The sequence below is a fragment of the Pempheris klunzingeri genome, chromosome 8 (genome assembly GCF_042242105.1).
Source record: "Pempheris klunzingeri isolate RE-2024b chromosome 8, fPemKlu1.hap1, whole genome shotgun sequence".
Classification (NCBI taxonomy): domain Eukaryota; kingdom Metazoa; phylum Chordata; class Actinopteri; order Acropomatiformes; family Pempheridae; genus Pempheris; species Pempheris klunzingeri.
Window position 1 is genome coordinate 20,503,601 of NC_092019.1, and position 17,906 is coordinate 20,521,506.

General features: G+C 43.2%; 1 protein-coding gene across 3 annotated transcripts; it reads left to right on the forward strand.

Moving 5' to 3' along the window:
• Positions 1-317: 317 nt before the first annotated feature.
• On the forward strand, positions 318-13,969 carry eva1ba (eva-1 homolog Ba (C. elegans)). Of its 3 annotated transcripts, XM_070835489.1 has the most exons (4): positions 318-548; positions 10,676-10,818; positions 12,614-12,708; positions 12,807-13,969. In XM_070835489.1, exons 3-4 carry the CDS (start codon positions 12,642-12,644, stop codon positions 13,229-13,231), a joined length of 492 nt encoding a protein of 163 aa, XP_070691590.1. In that variant the 5' UTR covers positions 318-548; positions 10,676-10,818; positions 12,614-12,641; the 3' UTR covers positions 13,232-13,969. The 3 variants fall into 3 exon arrangements, with proteins under 3 accessions (XP_070691590.1, XP_070691589.1, XP_070691588.1); XM_070835488.1 differs by lacking the exon at positions 10,676-10,818 and having other exon boundaries at positions 427-548; XM_070835487.1 differs by lacking the exon at positions 318-548 and having other exon boundaries at positions 10,704-10,818.
• Positions 13,970-17,906: the final 3,937 nt, after the last annotated feature.

Genomic DNA, 17,906 nt, shown 5'->3' on the forward strand with positions numbered 1-17,906 from the left:
GGGCTAATTTGCCTGGAGTTGTTTTCTGCCTGTTTCCTTAACAACAGAGGGCAATCCCCCCACCCACCCACATCACTCACACACACGCGCACACACACACACACACACACACACACACACACACACACACACACACACACAACCACTGCTTACCTCCCTCCCCTCTTCCCCGAGCTTGCCCTTTTTAGGCTGTTCCTTTTTTTTTTTTTTTTCCATTTGAAAAGGCGGATAGTATGACAGCTTTTCCTGCTTCTTGTGGATTGGAGCCGGGAGAGAGAAAACTCTGTTACTCACTTCGTCTCCAACTTTGAGAGGAAGTTACCACCTCTTCCCCAGACCCTGTGCACACACGCTCAGGCAGACACACACGCTCTTCAGGACTTGACCGCAGCAGCAACAGGGAATCAACTGCAACAGTCAGGACTGCTTGTAATGCTGTGTTTTTTCCCAAAATTTGGAGGGAAAGAAGGCTGAAATTTGCAGTTTGCCTGAAACCCTCTGTGTGGACTCAACTGCTTCAGAGGGACCCTTCTTGTGAACACAGAGCGGTGAGTTTGACAGTTTGTTTCAGTGCATGGACAGCATTGCAGAAACCACAGCTTATCTGTCATTGAACTTTTGCAATGGATGAACTTTTTCTGTGATTGAATATCTACAGTTTCAGTGCTCTGAACTAAAACACTAGTCTGGCAGGCTTGTTTAGAGGTGAGTGTGTTTGGGAAAACTTCCATGGGCAATAAAGTTTGATATCTGGTTTCCATCACAGCAGCTCTAGTAAGTGTTTACTTCACGTGAAATATGAGTTCCTTGTGTGATTGTTTATGTTTTATTAAAGTGTGGTTAAATATGGCCGAGAAGTGCATGAGTTTTGGTATCTACAGAGCAAACACTTTGTTAAAGCTGTGTCACGCATGATGTTGGGTGCTTTTATTTTTTTTATAGTAACAACATAATATTGTATTATAGTGTAGCACTGTGTTTTTGTCAGTATCAGTCCTGGACAAATCTAAGCCAAATATCCACATCCATCCAAGCAGTGTCATGTTTTCAGCGTGCACTCAATGAAGTGTTGCTAAAGAGGAGCTGATGCAGCACTTATAGTGTAGAGACAGGAGAGGACAGCAGGGGTATGGCTTTCCTGTGCAGCTGCACATTATCGGCTAACCTTGTGGTGATTAATTAGTTGTCACCTCGCTACAATCAAAGCAAACATCCTGTCGCTTTTTGTATTTTTTTTTTTTTTTTTTGTGAGGCCAGAAAGAGCAGACGTCACATAATCAGAGACAACTGAGGTGAGAGGCGTCACGGGATCTCAAAGTGAGCCATGAAAAGTGTACATATGGTGCACATGGCTCTATTTCTTTTTCAGCTGTTCGCCCCCCCCCCCTTCCCTTTTGTCTTCTTTTACATGAGCTCATAGAAGCGTTCATGCAGAACAGCAGGTAACCATATGCTTCAGCTCCCAAAGCTCCCTTTCTCCACTGGACGCTTGTGGTCAGAATCTCTTATCAGGGAGAAAGCGAGGTGAGGGAGGAGGGAGGCGATGGTTGGAGGCTGGTTAGGGCCGGGCTGCTCTCAGGGGTCTCCTTTAATTTACACTATCTGAACGAGCTGGCAGCGCTTGAGCCGTGCCTCCTCCAGTCAATCAGATAACCTTCAATTGGATGAGTGTGAATGCTGATTTAAGTAACCCCTTCAAGGCTGGGAAGAGTTGACTGCTGCGTGACCTCTCCGAGCTATTCACGCCAGCAGACTTTCCTTTTCCCAAAACCCCACTGACTCGCTTATTAGTGGGCCTGTCTTATCTGTCCTGAGGATGGTAGTTAACGTACTCTATTTACCCAGAGGTCACAGGTCAGACTCTGATTTGAACTGCTTGTCTTAACTCCCAGGGTACCAATCTGTTTTCAGGGGAGATACAGAAAGTCTCAGCCTCCACAAAGCGGAGGTAATTCAAAAGAGAATCCCACGCAGACATCTTTACACGGCGACAAAGAAATAAACACAAACCCCTGCGAGACAAAGGGGTAAAATGTGCTGCTATTCGTAATTGTTGATGATGATCATTATGAACAAGAAATATCTACTTAAAGCCAGAAGCCACAGAGCATGTGATGATGCCATATTGTACGAAGCCTGGAGCAACTCCACAAACAATTAATTTGGCTGATTTAGCACACTTAGAAATGAGCTTCATTCTGTAGCAGTGTTGTCTCCTTCTTAACAAAAAATGCTTTGTTATCACAAAAAATCCCTGTGGGTGTTCTTTCAGTCGCATGTATAGAGCAGTCCTTTTAATTTTCACTTTTTCATTTAGTGTGTGGCCTAAGGAAAGCACTGTTGTGTTAAAAAGAAAAGTAATTAACCTCAATTGTTACAGACCAAAGTGATAACAATGAGGTAACAATTAAAGTGCAAGTTCAGCTATTTAGGTCTTTAATTTTATGCATACAGTATGACATGTCTCTTATTGTCCCAATATTAGTAGCCGGTAGATCTGGTTCACTGTTGGTGTGTTCTGTATTGTCGCATTGTGCAGAAAACAAACTACCAGCAACTGTCAAACAGAGTAAATGGAAAATAGCGTCAACATAAATAAATTCAAATGAGTTATGGTTTCATGATGCAGCTTTGCTATGATGCTCACTAATTTTTTCCTAAACTCTTCAAGGCCAGATAAACATAGTATCACTTACTATTTGTAAAAAATGTAGCCAACGTGCACACCACAGAGATGTGTGCTTTGGCAGAAAATAATGCCTCCATTTTTACTTAAATCGCACTGACTTTAAGTGACAGATTACTTTAATGGGCCTCTGCTGGTGATCAAGGTCTGTCAAACGGTTGCAAAAGAGACTGATTGAGATGAAAACAAGTGTAAAAGAAGGATGGAATACCCATCACAAACTCACTGTGAAGAATTAATGTGTGAAAAATTGAAATACTGTGATAGTAGATCATTCTTTAAAGCACCTATTCCCAAACCAGGGCAGTCCCCTAGAAATATTTGTCTCTTGATGTAACTGCAATTTCTGTAATACAAAATGCATGAACACATGGTAAGGAAGAGTTAATGGTAGAACAAAGTGGCCTAAAACACAAGGCCTTTGCTCACTTCATCTTCCATCATGCAGCAGTTGGGTTTGATTAATGCTTTTTGAGTGAATGATTACACCCTGGTGTGGTCCTGTTCATCTACTCATCGTTCAGTTATGAATGGATCTACATGAAGATAAGAATAATAAGACCTCGTGTTCTGCCCACCACAGTTCTAATCTCACTAACATTAAGCAACCAAGAGGACATTTTAGACTCATAGAGAAAAGGAGGTTTGATGAATGATGTGTCTCAGAGGCTGTATTTTGTAAAGCTCCCTTCAACCGCTGATGTCTTACAGGGCTCAGGGCTTACTGTTCTCCTGTAGGAGCTCCACTGGTCCAGATGCTCCCCTCTTTCACTCAGACTGATGTTTGACACATTAAGTCCAGTGGGGTTGCCTAAGCCTACACTCCTATCTTACATAGACGCACACACACACACACACTCAAAGAGGTGCACACAGAAACCGAAATTCACAAAGACGCACTTGATCCTGCACAGGAGTAGTGGACTTTTTATTTTGTTTAAACCTCTGTGAATATGTTGGTCAAACAGGATGCAACAGGCTATGAACCCCATGTATTTGGTGCATCTGTTGCTTAATACAATATTAGAAAAAGGGATTTGAGCCAAGATAAGCTAGTCACAGTCTGGAGGCAGAAACTCAAAAAAAACATTTACAGGACAATGTGATGTCCCAGAAGATCGGAACAGATGCAAAACAGCTCTGAGATATCTGCTTTTTATGCTGCGCTCTTGTATGAAAACAACATCTCTCCTCCAATCCCCACAAGTGAGCAACCATAACATGACATTTGATCCCTTAGCCACAAAACCCAAATGACAAGGCATTTTACCACTACATCATCTAACTATGTGATAACTTTTCAGTTGACATTTCTGTTGGATTTCCACAGAGGATTGTATTATAATCTCTATTGTTAAAAAAAAAATATGATGCCTCTGTAATGCAAAGGATACCATGACAGATTATAATACTGTAGATGGTTTTGCAATTACTAGGGCATTGGAAGTCATACGGGCATCTTAAAGGCTTTTTAGATAGCTGAAACCAGGCACCAGCCTTCCCTTTTATGGCACAAACGTAGTTTCTGTCATCAACATTTCTAAACTCCACGGAGCCGCACCATGTCTATGAGCAGTATTGAGTAAATGCTACGGACCCAATCACATAAAGGGCAAACACATGTTTTGTGTCACACAGTCTAATTGATACAGTATGTGGTGTTGGCGTGCTGCTGGATGGTGGCCCAGATCGATGAAAAGAGGAAGATCACGGCTCTATTTTTGGAGCTCTGAGTTTAGGATGATATTAAACCCGCTGTGCCTCAGAGAATCATAGAGGAATGTTCATATAAATCAATTTCAACATACAGGAGCGCACTCAGATAGCCTGTATCTGTCAACACGCAGACACATGCTGTCCACACGCAAATAAACGCTCAATAAACACACAGCTGTGGTTCCAGTGGGGCATCTTACTGCCATAAGCGCTGCTTGATTTGCCCGATTGGTACCGTGATAACGCCAGCATGAAGATGGCACTTGGGATATCTCCCCTTGATTTGCATAGTAAAGCGTTCTGACTTAGCTTCACATCACGAACACATCTGGGTGCTATTAACCACTTGCCCTAACCCCCAGCTCAGTCCCATATCTCCATTACCCTCCTATTACCTGCCACAGCCCACAAAATGAGCTCTTCACGGGACAAGCAGTGCTCTATGGTTCACTTTTTATGACACAGGGGATACACTGGGGCAAGGGCTGCAGTTACTTTGAGCCAAGCTGGCGTCACGTTGACTCCACAGCCCCACTCTTGTTGAAAAGGGCAGCGTCTTCAGTCAAATAATAACTGGCCGACCACTCCTGACTGGTTTGATTCTGTCTCCTGGAACATTTTTTTTTGTTCTTGAAAGAAAAGCTGTTGTTCATTGAGTCTATGTCAAATAAAGTACATGCCCAAAGCCAAATACATCAACACATGAAAAAAAAAAAACAAAGCTTTCTTTCAGCTCTATATCAAACACTTAACCATATTATTCAAGAGGTTTGGATAAGACTGAATCATCTAATGGAACAAAATAGCTTGAAAGCTGCACAAACAACACTGGTTTAAATGTAAATGTATTTCCAGTTGAGATCCACTCAAGAGGAAACTTCACAACTTGAAAAAACGTGGGCAAGTTCTAACTTCGCATTCATTGGAGTTGTATGTCTGTGCAGCTGGCAGCGTGCTGTAGTTCAGACTAGGGTCAAATATAATGTTGGTTTTACCTACAGTGAATGTGAGATGGGTGGAGGTTCTCCTGTCAAGATAATGTTGTGTCACAGTCCTAAACTAAAGGCCGATATATGCTGCTGAAATGAGTCAGGCATTGACATAGCAGGTCCAGGTAAATGTTAAGGTCTAGTCACTCAGCGGTCCTAGAGCTTTAGAGAAATAAAGTGCCGATAAGATGTGCGTAAAGGCGCATAAAGCACTTAAGCAGAATCTAACTTTTTCTCACTTCTGGTTCTACCAGCTGTGAGGCATCTAATCTGTCAATATAACAGAAGAAGAAGAAGACGTCACAGTTAATCCCATGTATCAAAGGTTTATTGGGCTGGATCAGGCCAGTCTGATCCATTTTTACTCAGATTATTCCCTTTGTTAGTGGAATATTAAAAAAGTTGAGGCTGTCAGTTCATTGTTGAACTAAGAAAAGGCAGTTGACGAAACAATCTGCAATCAAGGACCGTTTCTTGCTTGTTCTAAGCTTTTCTTGATTCACAGAAGCTTCAGAGTTACATGACAAGTAATCTGCTATCTAAGAAAGCTCCAGAACAGATAACTAAACTTCCTCAGGCAATTGAACAGGGAGGGCCTGCCTCTCCAAATTTATGTAACCTGAGGTGAAGAGAGCTGAGAGGTGCATCAAAAATCACGAGGCACGATCAGACTTTGTTCAGGCCTTTACTTTGAAAAAGCCCCTACCTGTTTTTTTCCAAAATATTTTAAAGTATTTGCAAATACTCTGTGACCCAAGTCTGTTCGAGCTCAGCCTCACCTGGTGCTCCACATCTCTGTCCTGATGGCAACCGCATGCCTGTTCTGTTTCCAAATGCAACAATTTTCCTCTCAGTCAGATACTCTGGCAGGCTTTGACAAGGGGGAAGCAGCACTAACAATTCGCACAGCTTGAAACCCAAGATCGACTTGTCAAGAGGAACTGGGAAGAAATGCACTCTTACTTTCTCCAGAAATGTCCTTTGCAACCTTCTTGGATGTAAAGAAAGCTTGCAGCGGCTTCCACAAGAAATTTCCTTCACCCTGTGGACCTTGGTGAATGCTTTCACAGACACTGAGAACAAAAATCTCGGTTTGGACAGTGTTTCTGTTTACCGAGTGGAAAGTAATCGCCTGCACCTCTGCCGTTTTGGGGAAGGCTTGAAGTTTCATTATGTTTTAGGACTTGGAGACAGTTTTCTGGCTTGATTACAGGTGTATGATAAATGGCTTGTAGAGACATCCACCAGATACTTTTGTGATACAGTTTCAGATTCTTTGGCAGTTTGAAGGTTGCCATTAACCTTTCATCAGCTACTGAAATAATTTCTTCATGAGTGAGAGAATAACTGAGCCAAGGTCGAGCTCTGATTCAGTATATTTATTTAAGGAGACCATGTAGAGTTTCAAAACGCATTCCACAAGCTGAAACTGGTGAATACATTTCGCAGATTGGTTTGTTTGATGCTGTGCATCATTAAGACCAGACAGAGTTTTTTTCTCCCCAGTAGCAGCCACAGAATCAAAGCAGGGACTCTTTAATGAAGACAATCAAGAGCAAAGACACTACATAAAATGCTCCATATTCTCATGGCAGCTTCTGTGATCCCTCACTGGAGAGTGGACTCAAGTTTAAAGACAATGAAATGTGATTAAATTCAAATTTGCCTATTTTCTGTGTAGCTTCACCCCAGGCAGACCACAGAAAGACCATCTGTTGTGCCAGGAGTTGTTGCGGCGACACAGAAATTCGAGGTATTAAAAATATTTCTTTCCCTCTGTGGTTCGGCGTGTGTCGTTACAATGAGGAAATAACACTGACTCACTCCCTTGTGTAATGTGACCTTTTCATCTTCTGTATATAAATCAAATGTGGCTTGACTCCCTGCATGAATTCCACTGAAGGGTTATGACATTGCGGAGAGGAGTATTGTGGTTGGATGGTTTATGAAACAAGCATTACTGTTGAACTATCTGGGGAAAAGTGCTTCTATTCTGTGAAAAACTTTTGCTTAGGAGGTCCGTGCCGATCGGGCGGCAGCTGATAAATCACCCAGTTGACATCTGTGTACAGTAGACAGCTCAGTCATTTTGGCTTAACAAACTTATCCTAGACAAAGAAATGATGCTGAAGGAAGGCTTTGACTTGGATATTGTCCCTGCGGAAAGCGACGAGCCTTGTGGGAAGGAAGGACCATTGTGGTTATCTGTATGAGTGGATGGCAACAAAAATATCACACGACATGATAGTTTGGAGCTTTTCTTCCACTCAGCTCCTCCATCTAAACCAAAGCAAACAATACTCAGTCAGAAATAGCGTTTGACCTCCTCTTAGGCCACAACACCACACCATTCTGTGTTTACACTGGCTTCAGTCTGAGCACATTTTCTTCTGTGATCTTAACTCAAATAACTCATGGCTGACAGATTTTGGGAAGAATTAGCTGAGCGAGTTGCAATCTCTATCATTTGTCACTGGGATTACATTTTGTTTTGATTTAATATGATATAAATACGCGCAGGCATACATGTCCCACACAGTTAAAATCACATCATCAGGATGGGTTAAGTGATTATTTGATAGTCAGCAGCGTGCAAAGGAGTCAGGAAGGGGATGCCTGAGTGTTTGACCTCAGGATATGAGGCCAGGAAAGAGCAAATGATAAACTAGCGGGGACAAAAAATAGGATCAAGCTCGAACGTCACAGGAGCTGAGATGTGGCACGCAGTCACGTGCTGCCACAGGTTTGGCCAGATCGTGGGAAAATTAGCTGTCTTACATCTTTTTTTTTGAATTAATTTGCTTATTATCTGCAACAACGTGATAAAAGGCAGAGGAAAGCTCGTATTAAAAGCCACAAATGATCAGTCCTAACAAAATTCCATTGAATATATTTCCTATAACAGATATTTCATGCAGGTTGTCCACACAATAACACCATATGGTGTCCTGATTCTCGAGATATTCTCACTTCAGTGGCAGAACAGTTGGTGTGAACGCTCTCACCAGTCAGCACTCCGCCAAAAAAACTCCAGTCAAGAGAGTGAGAAGTGCAAAGCTTTGTTTGTTTGTTTGTTTAATCATTTGATTTTTGCCCAAGTGCACTGCTACCCTGGTCCTATCCAAAGAGATGAAATCAACAAACATCGTTTAGAGCTTTGTTTGTTCTGTCGCTTTTTCTGAATTAACCTTTCGTGATTAGTGTCAATATTCGATTACGTCGGGAGCCATAATTTGAGGACTGTTTTCATTTATTGTATTAACCAGGCAGTTTATAAAGCAATTTAAGTTTGAGTAAAACATGATGGAATAAAATGATACATCAAATCACTAATGCATGGCTCCTTTGTTATAATGAAAGTCTCGTTTTCAAGGCTGTAGGGTAGGGCAACATCTGTAACAGAAGAGCAAATTGGGTCACTTGGAGAAAATGACTGAAAGTTGAGTCATGGGCGAGTACATAGCTGGGGAGGAGGAGGTCTGTTAATAATTTCCTTCTTGGGGTAAAACAAAAACGCAACAAAACAACAGGGCAGGATAATTAGTGTTTAGATAGGCTTTAAACAGGTCTCCAGTTGTCATTAACCACCAGTAACAGACGCCTGAGTGCCGATGAAGCTCAGGTTTTCTGCATTCCAGCGTGAGAGGAGGCCAGTTACCGTACTGTAGGTGTCCAGTCGTTAGCTCTGACCTTGGCTCCAAGAACGACCGTAGTCATTCGAGCCATTCGCTTTATTACCCTTGAGACAAAAACAAAATATCTCATTGAAAGGCCATGTTCTCGAGCTGTGCTTGGATGATGATGAATAGATTCCATTAGAGGGGAGGGATTAGGCTCTGCGGGAGGGAGGAGATGAACTTGTTCATAATTGAAAGGAAAGGAAGGAAGCTCGGCAGGAAGACAGCGCGTAGGTCCATCCCCACGGTGCACCGCAGAAACAAAAGGCCCATCGTCTCGCTCCCGTGGGGACCGAGGGGGTGGCCTGGAAAGCATGTTGCCATAGTGACCGCTCTGTCACTTAGCCCCCGAGCGCTGTCTCAGTCAGGCGCTCTGCAGTGTACATAGGATCTGCCAAGAGTCAGCAAGATCAAAATCTGCCCTGGAAAGCACAGAGGCTCTGCTAAACCAACTGCAGCTGGCAGAGGAGCTTTTTTCCTAAACTGGGCTACAAGTTAGAAAACTTCACAGCGCAGCATTTTTCACAGCCCTCGATCCCCCACCTGGCATGTAAAGCACTAACCCCCAGCAAGCTATAGGGCTTTTATTGAATAAAAGAAAGTGATTCTGAGGCTCGTGTTGTAGGATTTTAGAAACATTGTTGTGGGTTGAGTTGAGACACAAACAGATGGTGTAGCAGGAAAACTTTATATTTTGCCACATTAAACTACAGGTTTGAATGTTTTCTGCCACTTATTCTGCCTTCCTCTTGAGAAATTTGACACAAGACACTTTTTTCCTAAAAAAAAAAAAAAAAGCCCACATAAGGTTAGCTATGTGTATGTGTCTAAGTCTGCCCCTCTATAACTTTCAACATTTCGGCACATCGTGCTGTTCAGTTTGTATTCCCTGTGGAAAGTGGAAGCTTGCAAACTACAGGCTCACCAGTTTCCCCTTGGAAAGGGGAAGACCAGACTCTCAAAACTCACAGCAAAGGGGAGTCCTGTAACCTCAGCACTCCATACATTATTCTCACTCCTCGATGTGATTAACAACCTGGAATAACTACGTCTGAGCACTCACATTACAGACGAGGCTAAGTAAAGACTAACGGGGCTGGTACCAAAGCGGCCTTTGTGACCGTTGGTACTGATGTGATCCAACAAACTACAGCTCCTGCCCACACAGATATTGCACTAATTAAATTACAGTAAAGTCATCATCAAAATAACAACATAAGCATTTCTTCTTTTTGGTTATACACGTTTTAAGCAAGTAATTCGAAAGCAAACACCAAGAGTATTTACAGTGCAATTCCTGGTTCCTCAGAAAAAATGAATTTTAATTTCACTTAAGCTTTTAAGATACTGTTTGCTTCTTCATGCTGCAGTGTACAGCCTGGACAACCCTGTGTTTTTGTAGTCTCTGTGCAGTTTACCCTGTGTGGGCACGAGACAGCACAGTTGAACCACTGAAAACTGAAAAGCCTGCCTCTAGTCTGGTGCTGGACCGTGTATCCTGCAGTAGGCCTGGCGTTGTTTGCATTACAGACGCCTCACTGAGTTTGGATCTAATGTAGCTTGACGTCTGTATGTGTGTGTGTGTGTGTTTGCTCTTGTCTGCGTAGCCTGAGGACCAAAGATCACAGGCCCCGATCCAACTGCAAGGGAGAGAAAGAGAGAGGAGCGTGATCACTTTGCGTCCGTTCTCCAGCCCCTCATTACACTATGAGCTGGGACTGAGGACGTGCTCCAAAACTTTCCTTTTGTGGTGAGTTTATCTGTACTCCACTTTCTGTTTACTTCTGCTCCTACGAGAGAATGTTTGCTGTGTTTTAAAGTTTGTTCGTGGTCCACGTTGCATGTGGTTTACACATGTGAGGCTTTGTGCTGGAATCTTACTCAAAACTGCATCGCCACATGAGCACCAATGCTGCATAAATCACTGAGGTATTCACATCGTGATAAAAATCAGGCACCGAGGTTATCAGTGGGTACAATTTGAAAGTAAATGCAAACACAAACATGTGGTTTGTGCAATTTAAGGACGTCAATATGATCCATGTGCAGGCTCATGTGGTTCAACTCAGAGAGCAGTGCGCACAGGTTAGAGTGAGACGGCTGCGGAGTTCGTCATCATTTCACATGAACAGAGTGTTTTGTTTTTTTTTCCACAGCCAGCCACAACACAAAGCACATGTTAAAAGGGGAATGGCGTTAGCCTTGGTTGGAAGGATTAAAGGCTCCTCCTTTTATTTTGAACTGGTCTGCCCTCTGTTGCCATCAACACTCATATGTGTCTCATGGCGCAACACCATGATGTCGTCAAACAAGGGAGGTGGAAATTGTTCATAAAATGGCAAAATGGAGGAGAAAAGACTGAGTCAGCAGGAAAGGGCAGCAGGGCGGCAGCTGGGGAAGGTGAAATATAGAAAGATCCAGTGGCACAACCAGATCCTGGTTTGGTATTCCATGCAGGAAAGTCCAATCAGTGTTTTTTTTTTTTTTTCTTAAGTGTGACGGCCACTCTGCTCTATTTACTCTGCTGTTGCTTGCTTGCTTTATCTTCAGGGCTGCAGACCATTTAGAAGCTTAATCAGCAGCATTGGACTCATTAGGCCCAGTGTGCCACATGCATATAACAGCTAGACCTGTGGCACATCTACTACCACGCTTCTTTCGTTTTCCTTTTGTTTTTGCCAAAACAACACCCATACAGCATATTTCCACTCATCCCCTCCCTACACTACCGACTTTACAGATATTTCCCTTCCATTTGTTTGCGTATTTTGTTGTAAATAAATTACTTTGCTGTTTAGTTTGCCAATGTGTCTCCCATTCCTTGCCCAGTCAAGAGCCGGGCTGTGAGTGAGGAGGTAGCGTGAAGGTAACACTGACGACTGCATGAAGATAATTGCTGAAAACAAAAACCAGACTGCAGAGGAGACTGAACATGAACTGTATCTCATCTGGTGCGTGACTCCACACGTTTTACTTTAAGTTAGACTTCCTTGAGATTGTTGGAAGTCGCGACTGCACGCAGGAACGGTTAAAAACACAATAGAGCCCCTCAGACCAACAGGAAAGAAGGAAGACAGACAGCATCAGTGTCAGGGACACAGTGTCCAAGCAACAGACACAAGTCAACAACACACTGGCCTTTTCGTCTGGGCGTCGCAGATTGATCTGGGAGTCCCATCAGGCAGGAAGGAGTCCTTTGTGGCTACTTGGAAAATTGACTCTTGACCTCTTTTATTGAGGGCTGTCCTGGTTCAGAGAGAATGGCAGAGGCAGAGTGCCATGTGCCAAATGTGTTATGATGATCCCAGATGAAGTCAGTGGTTAAGAAGGACACAGAGGAGCTTTTGTTTGGCACTTAGAGGCCACCCGGGGGCATGCGAAAAAGTACCGTGGTCAGTGGGTTTGACATCCAGGCGTAGGACAGAAAGTGACTCTTGGAGGAAGCGTGCGTGGGAAGTATTTCAAAGACCTTCAGCAACTGGAAGAGCATTCACATGGTGGCTAGTTGCATTAACATGGTGTGTTTTATGTTTGTTGTTTTTCAGGTGCGAAGAACACAAAGCCGAGATCACCATGGATGTGAAGAAAAAAGAGATGGACCTCCTGAGCAACACCATAGCTGCATATGCTCACATCAAAGGTACGTCACACCACTGCACAATACCTACATCGACCAGTGGTAGTGACCTGTAGCCAAAAAAAATCAACTATGATGTTCGTTTTTTGTCCTTTCCTCAGCAAACCCAGAGAGCTTCGGCCTTTACTTTGTTCTCGGAGTGTGCTTCGGCCTGGTGCTGACGCTCTGCCTCCTGGTCATCCGCATCTCCTGCAAGCCACGGACCAACATCGCCCCCTCCACGCCGGAGAAAAAACACTTAAAGGACATTAGTGAAGAGGATGAGGAGAGCGAGGATGATGAGGATGAAGATGGGGACGATGTAGAGGCACCCATCATCACTTTGCCCAGCACAGAAATCCCCGTTGGCAATCACACCACCAGCCAATTGGATGGGAGTGTGAACGTGTTTACTTCGGCTGAGGAGCTCGAACGGGCGCAGCGACTGGAGGAGAGGGAGCGCATCATCCGGGAGATCTGGAGGAATGGCCAGCCTGACATCCTGGGGTCGGGAACAGGGACTATTGGACGGGTGCATTACTACTAAGAGGCACGGGGCTTCAAGGGAAACGCTGAGCTCTGTGAAGGACAGACATGGACCTTTGGGTGGGCCTGACGTCCCTGAAGACCGTGAGACTTGAGAGCCCGTGTTACATTCAACGCAGCATCACGGACACAGGACGACAGTGATGGTGCATGTTGATACGTCAACACTTGACTCTGAACTGAACTGAACTATGTGATATTGCACTTCCTATGTAGCAATGCTATTTTGAACCGACAACATAAAATTAAACCATAAGATGTCTTAAAGGCTGATTAATCCATATGGAAAAGATGCAGCGTGAATGTGGGAGCAGATGGACACTTGAAGTAATCAGTCTATTGAAATATATGGCGCTTAATGACAAAAATGCACACAACAACTACGTTTATGTATGTATAGAGTGAGAAATGAAAGCATATGTAAGGACAATGTATGTATTGTATGTTGCAATGAAGATTATTTGTTTTGAGGACAATTTATCTGGTGAGTTTGTGGGGAAAAGTCACAACAGCTCATGAAATTGCTCTAAAAATACACTGCTAAAAAAAAGTACTGTTAAAGGAAATTACAGTGTTGGAACAAGCACATATCAATAAATTGGGGGGGGGGCAGATTACACATGCGGTAGGCTATAATGTGGGGACAATTAAAATTGGAGTTTTTAGCTCATGGGTACATTAAATCCACGTCTGTGTTTTCAGGGATAATTCCACCAAAGGAAATGACAGAATTAAAGTATTAAGCTGAAATCATTCACTGTTGTTTCTCTTCATAATGCTCAATGTCAGACAAATACACAACAGAGCTCATCCTCTGGTTAGCTTTGGGCCATGGATTTATTAGCAAGATACAGGCAGAGAGCCTAAATTTACTAATGAGATCAGCCAATAAGGTCATGCTTTGTGATTCATATCTGGTCAGTGTCTCCGATATGTTCCTTAGAAGGTTAGAAATACAGTTTTCTAATAAAACTCCCCCCCAGTCTCCTTTGACTAACACGGATGGAAGAAGTACCCAGGTCTGTTCGTTAGAAGTAGCAACACAGCAGTGTAACAACACTCATAGCCTCATATTAATTTACTTACAGAACTCATTATGTGATGCGTTCATGTGTAAGCATCACTTATGTTGTAAAGGTGGGGCTCATTTCATCTACTTTATACTACTGTTGGGTAGCTCAGGCCATGATAATATACCATAAATTGAGTCAATTTATATTTTGCATTAATAATCTAAATCTGCAAAATAATAATATCTAAAATGTGGTGTAGTAATAAAATCCATTAGCTTCCAACACGTAGTAGACTTAAAAAGCAGCATGAAGTGGAGATATTCATGTGAGGTACCTTCACATTGTACTTATGAGTGAATGTGTTTCGGTTAATTCCACCACTGTTGTCAGTGAATGTTTTACTTTTATTGTTTCTCACAAGGCAGTGGTGGAGTCAGGCATTGGGGTTGTAAAAGGAAGATACTCTGATAACAAAGAAATGGGGATAGATAGATTGGGAATAAAATCTGTAAAGAGAAAAAAAAAACTTCAGTCAGTTCAGGTAGACAGCTCCGGTACCCGCCGTGACACATACCAAGCGCACCCTGAGCGTAAAGGCGGTCCATTTAAACTGATCACACCTGCAGCTCCTTTTGTTTCTCCCGGACAAACCCGCCGGCTGACAGTCAAACCTTGAGCCCCATGAGGACAGATTATGGAGTGGAAATTCGTGTTTGCGTCGCTGTCTTCACCAAAGACTGTAAACATCACTTTCAACCCGGAAACTCGAGCTTTCCTTCACCTGCTGCTGACACCTTGGCACCGCGGCTCCACGCAGCTTCTCCTTACAAGCTAAGTACCAGCTACTCATTATGGGGGCGAGGGGGGTGGGGGGGGGGGGGTCTGCACTCCTGGAGGATACACTTTTAATGGCTTTCTTGGCTTTTCATTGAGCTCCACCATATATACCAGATATACTGATCTACACATTCCTGGTTCTCAGAGGATGCACCCTATTGACTCCAGTGATCCACAAGCAGTTTGGCATTTTTGGCTTTGGTGTCAAATGTTTTGACATCTTCTTCCATAAACCTGGTGATCCCCTGTCTTTTTTTTTCTGTCACACCAACCAGCAGGTTGACATTTTTGTCCCTAAGTGAAATATCTTCATAGCTATTGGATGCACAGACGTTTTCTGTCCTCCAGAGGAAGAACTGCAGTAACGTTGGTGATCCTCTGAATTTTCATCTTAATTTTTCTAATACTTTGGTTTACAACCAAATACTGCAAAACTAATGATCGTGCCATCAGCCTCAGCTGTCGCCCACTTCAGCGTTTAGTGCTCAACAGCAAGAGTTGGCAGACACACTAACCTAAGATACTGAATATTGTAAATCAGGATTAAAATGAACATTGTGAGAATGTTGTCTTGTTGACATTTAGCTCAAAGTGCTGCTCAAAGTACAAAGTACAGAGCTGCCAGCGTCGCTTTAAACTCTCAGCCTCGTTAAGTTGTCTCTCTTTCGACCCTGCTGGGCTTGTTGGCATGTCTTGGTATGTAGTGGCTGCTATTTTCTGCTTGTGTGCTGCTGATGTTGTTGGTTGTTTTTGCTCATAGGCTGTTGATAAGTATTTGCTTTGGTACTAATTTTGAATAACTCTGAATTTCATCCCTGTTGTGACTAAATTCTTTTTTTTTTCTCTCTCTTGGTGGTTTGGCATGTGCATTATGATGCTTTGATGATTTTTATAGGGGCTTTATTGGTTTTCCTCCTATGCTGTTGACATTGTTTAGCAGGGGGATTTCTGGCTGGTGCACTGCCTTCTGGCATGTAAACATGAATGTTGTCCTGCACGCAGCCGATTTACATAATTATTTCCCTGTAATGTTGGTTTTATGAAACACATAGCGCGGCTTTTGTCACGCACAAGGCAGACAGTCTTTGTTTTAGCTGGGTGATGGCAATCTGCTGCTTGTCACTACTACATAACAATAAATGGAGCTAATATCAATTATATTTCCCCTCACTGGAGGTGATGGCCACGCAGAAACCCATTCCCTTCGTTGTCCATGGTGCCCTGCAGGGGAGCAGCCCACACATTTAGTAGATTCCACATAATAGCTGGTGTCAGGCTCTGTGTCTAACGTGGTTTTGGGGGTTGTGTATCGACGTCTCTCCCAAAACTCTGCTACTCTGACCTTCGGTGCGTGCTCGTAGGGGGTCGACGAAGTCAGAGCTCAGCCTAGATGGCCAACATCAACTCTGTGCTCGCATCATAGATCTGCTCCATGTGAGTTAGCTGACTGGAACATTGTTTGGCTGCCAATAAAGACTTGCAGAGCGTTGATGAATTGCCCACACTGGACGAATGTTTCCTCACAAGTCATTCTTTAGTGGTTTGGTGGTTATGAAAAATCATAACTTGGGTTGTGAACGTATGAATTCTTGGCATGTCAATAAAGCCACACAAAAAGGGGAAAATGTACTATACTATGCTATTTTAATACTAATATCAATATACTACTGCTATATACAACCTGGAGCCAGAAACTTAAGTCTCTTGTCGTCCTTGTGCTGTGAGGCTGGTGTGGCGCTGCTTTTTTGGAGGAAGGTCCTGAGATGGAGGCAGGCCGAGACCTTCCCCTATAGTCGTCCCGTAGCAGACAGGCTTCAGGTTTGCCTTGGGGCCCGCTCTGTTTTTAAACAGAGCCCACGCTGAAGTCCTCACTGTTGAGGTCTAGGAAAAGCTTCTCATGTGGTCGCAGCCTTTCAGAAATCAGTGGCGTTGATGGCGTGGACTCTTTGAAGCAGCTGCGCAATTATATTTGTATAAACGTCTCGTGAATGCCGTGTACCTCCAAACATAGAGCCAAAAATATGTTTTGCAAAACCCGCAGTTCAATATTTTGACAAGTGTCTTTTTCCTCTGACAGGATGTAATCAAGACTTATGAAACAGTGCAACAATGAAATTAAGCGAAGATCAAGATGAGGGAAACCCAGTTAGGGAAAGCCATGAATCTGAACCACAACATGGCGTGGGAAAGTTCTACACAAAGAGGAACATAATGCGGACTCTCCTTTTGTGGTCCTTAGGCTGATTTCAGAAACCAGCCTGTGAAGATAATAGCGTCTATAAGCCACATTCACGGCATTTACTCACTACTTTAAATAGCTCATCACATTTTATCACAATCTCGGAATTTGAGTCATTTTTGAGGCTAAAATTACGCAAACAATATAATTCTATGGGTGTAAGCAGTGTAGCGCCCCGTGATTCCCCTCAGTGAAAGGCTCCATATTAAAATGGCATTTTTAATATGTGGCAGATTTATGGCCATTTCCCATGAGGTCATGCATGCAATTTGTTCCAGCATCTGTCTAGCTCCTTTCTTTCACAGAGGCGAACTGTTCTTTGTCAGTCCAGCTCCTCTTTCTCTAATTTCTAATTTTAACTCACAAGGGTTTTTTTTTCATACTTGACCTCTGAGCTCCGAAAAGTTCTCGACACTCACTCGCTCAGTTTTCCGAGCTCCCAGCAGTTCCACGTTACTTGTCTTGAATTCGTGCTATGCTACGCTGCACTGTGCTGTGTTGTGCAGTATTGTATTTCTTACCACCGAGCCAAATATTCGTACAAGCTGTGTATTATACTGTGATTTATAGTTGCGCCTGCAGTGTAA

Bases quoted from the DNA above. Each gene is read 5' to 3' on its own strand.
- eva1ba (XM_070835489.1), top strand. From the start codon at position 12,642: ATGGATGTGAAGAAAAAAGAGATGGACCTCCTGAGCAACACCATAGCT. The intron at 12,709-12,806 runs GTACGTCACACC...TCCTTTCCTCAG, and splicing joins TGCATATGCTCACATCAAAG to CAAACCCAGAGAGCTTCGGC.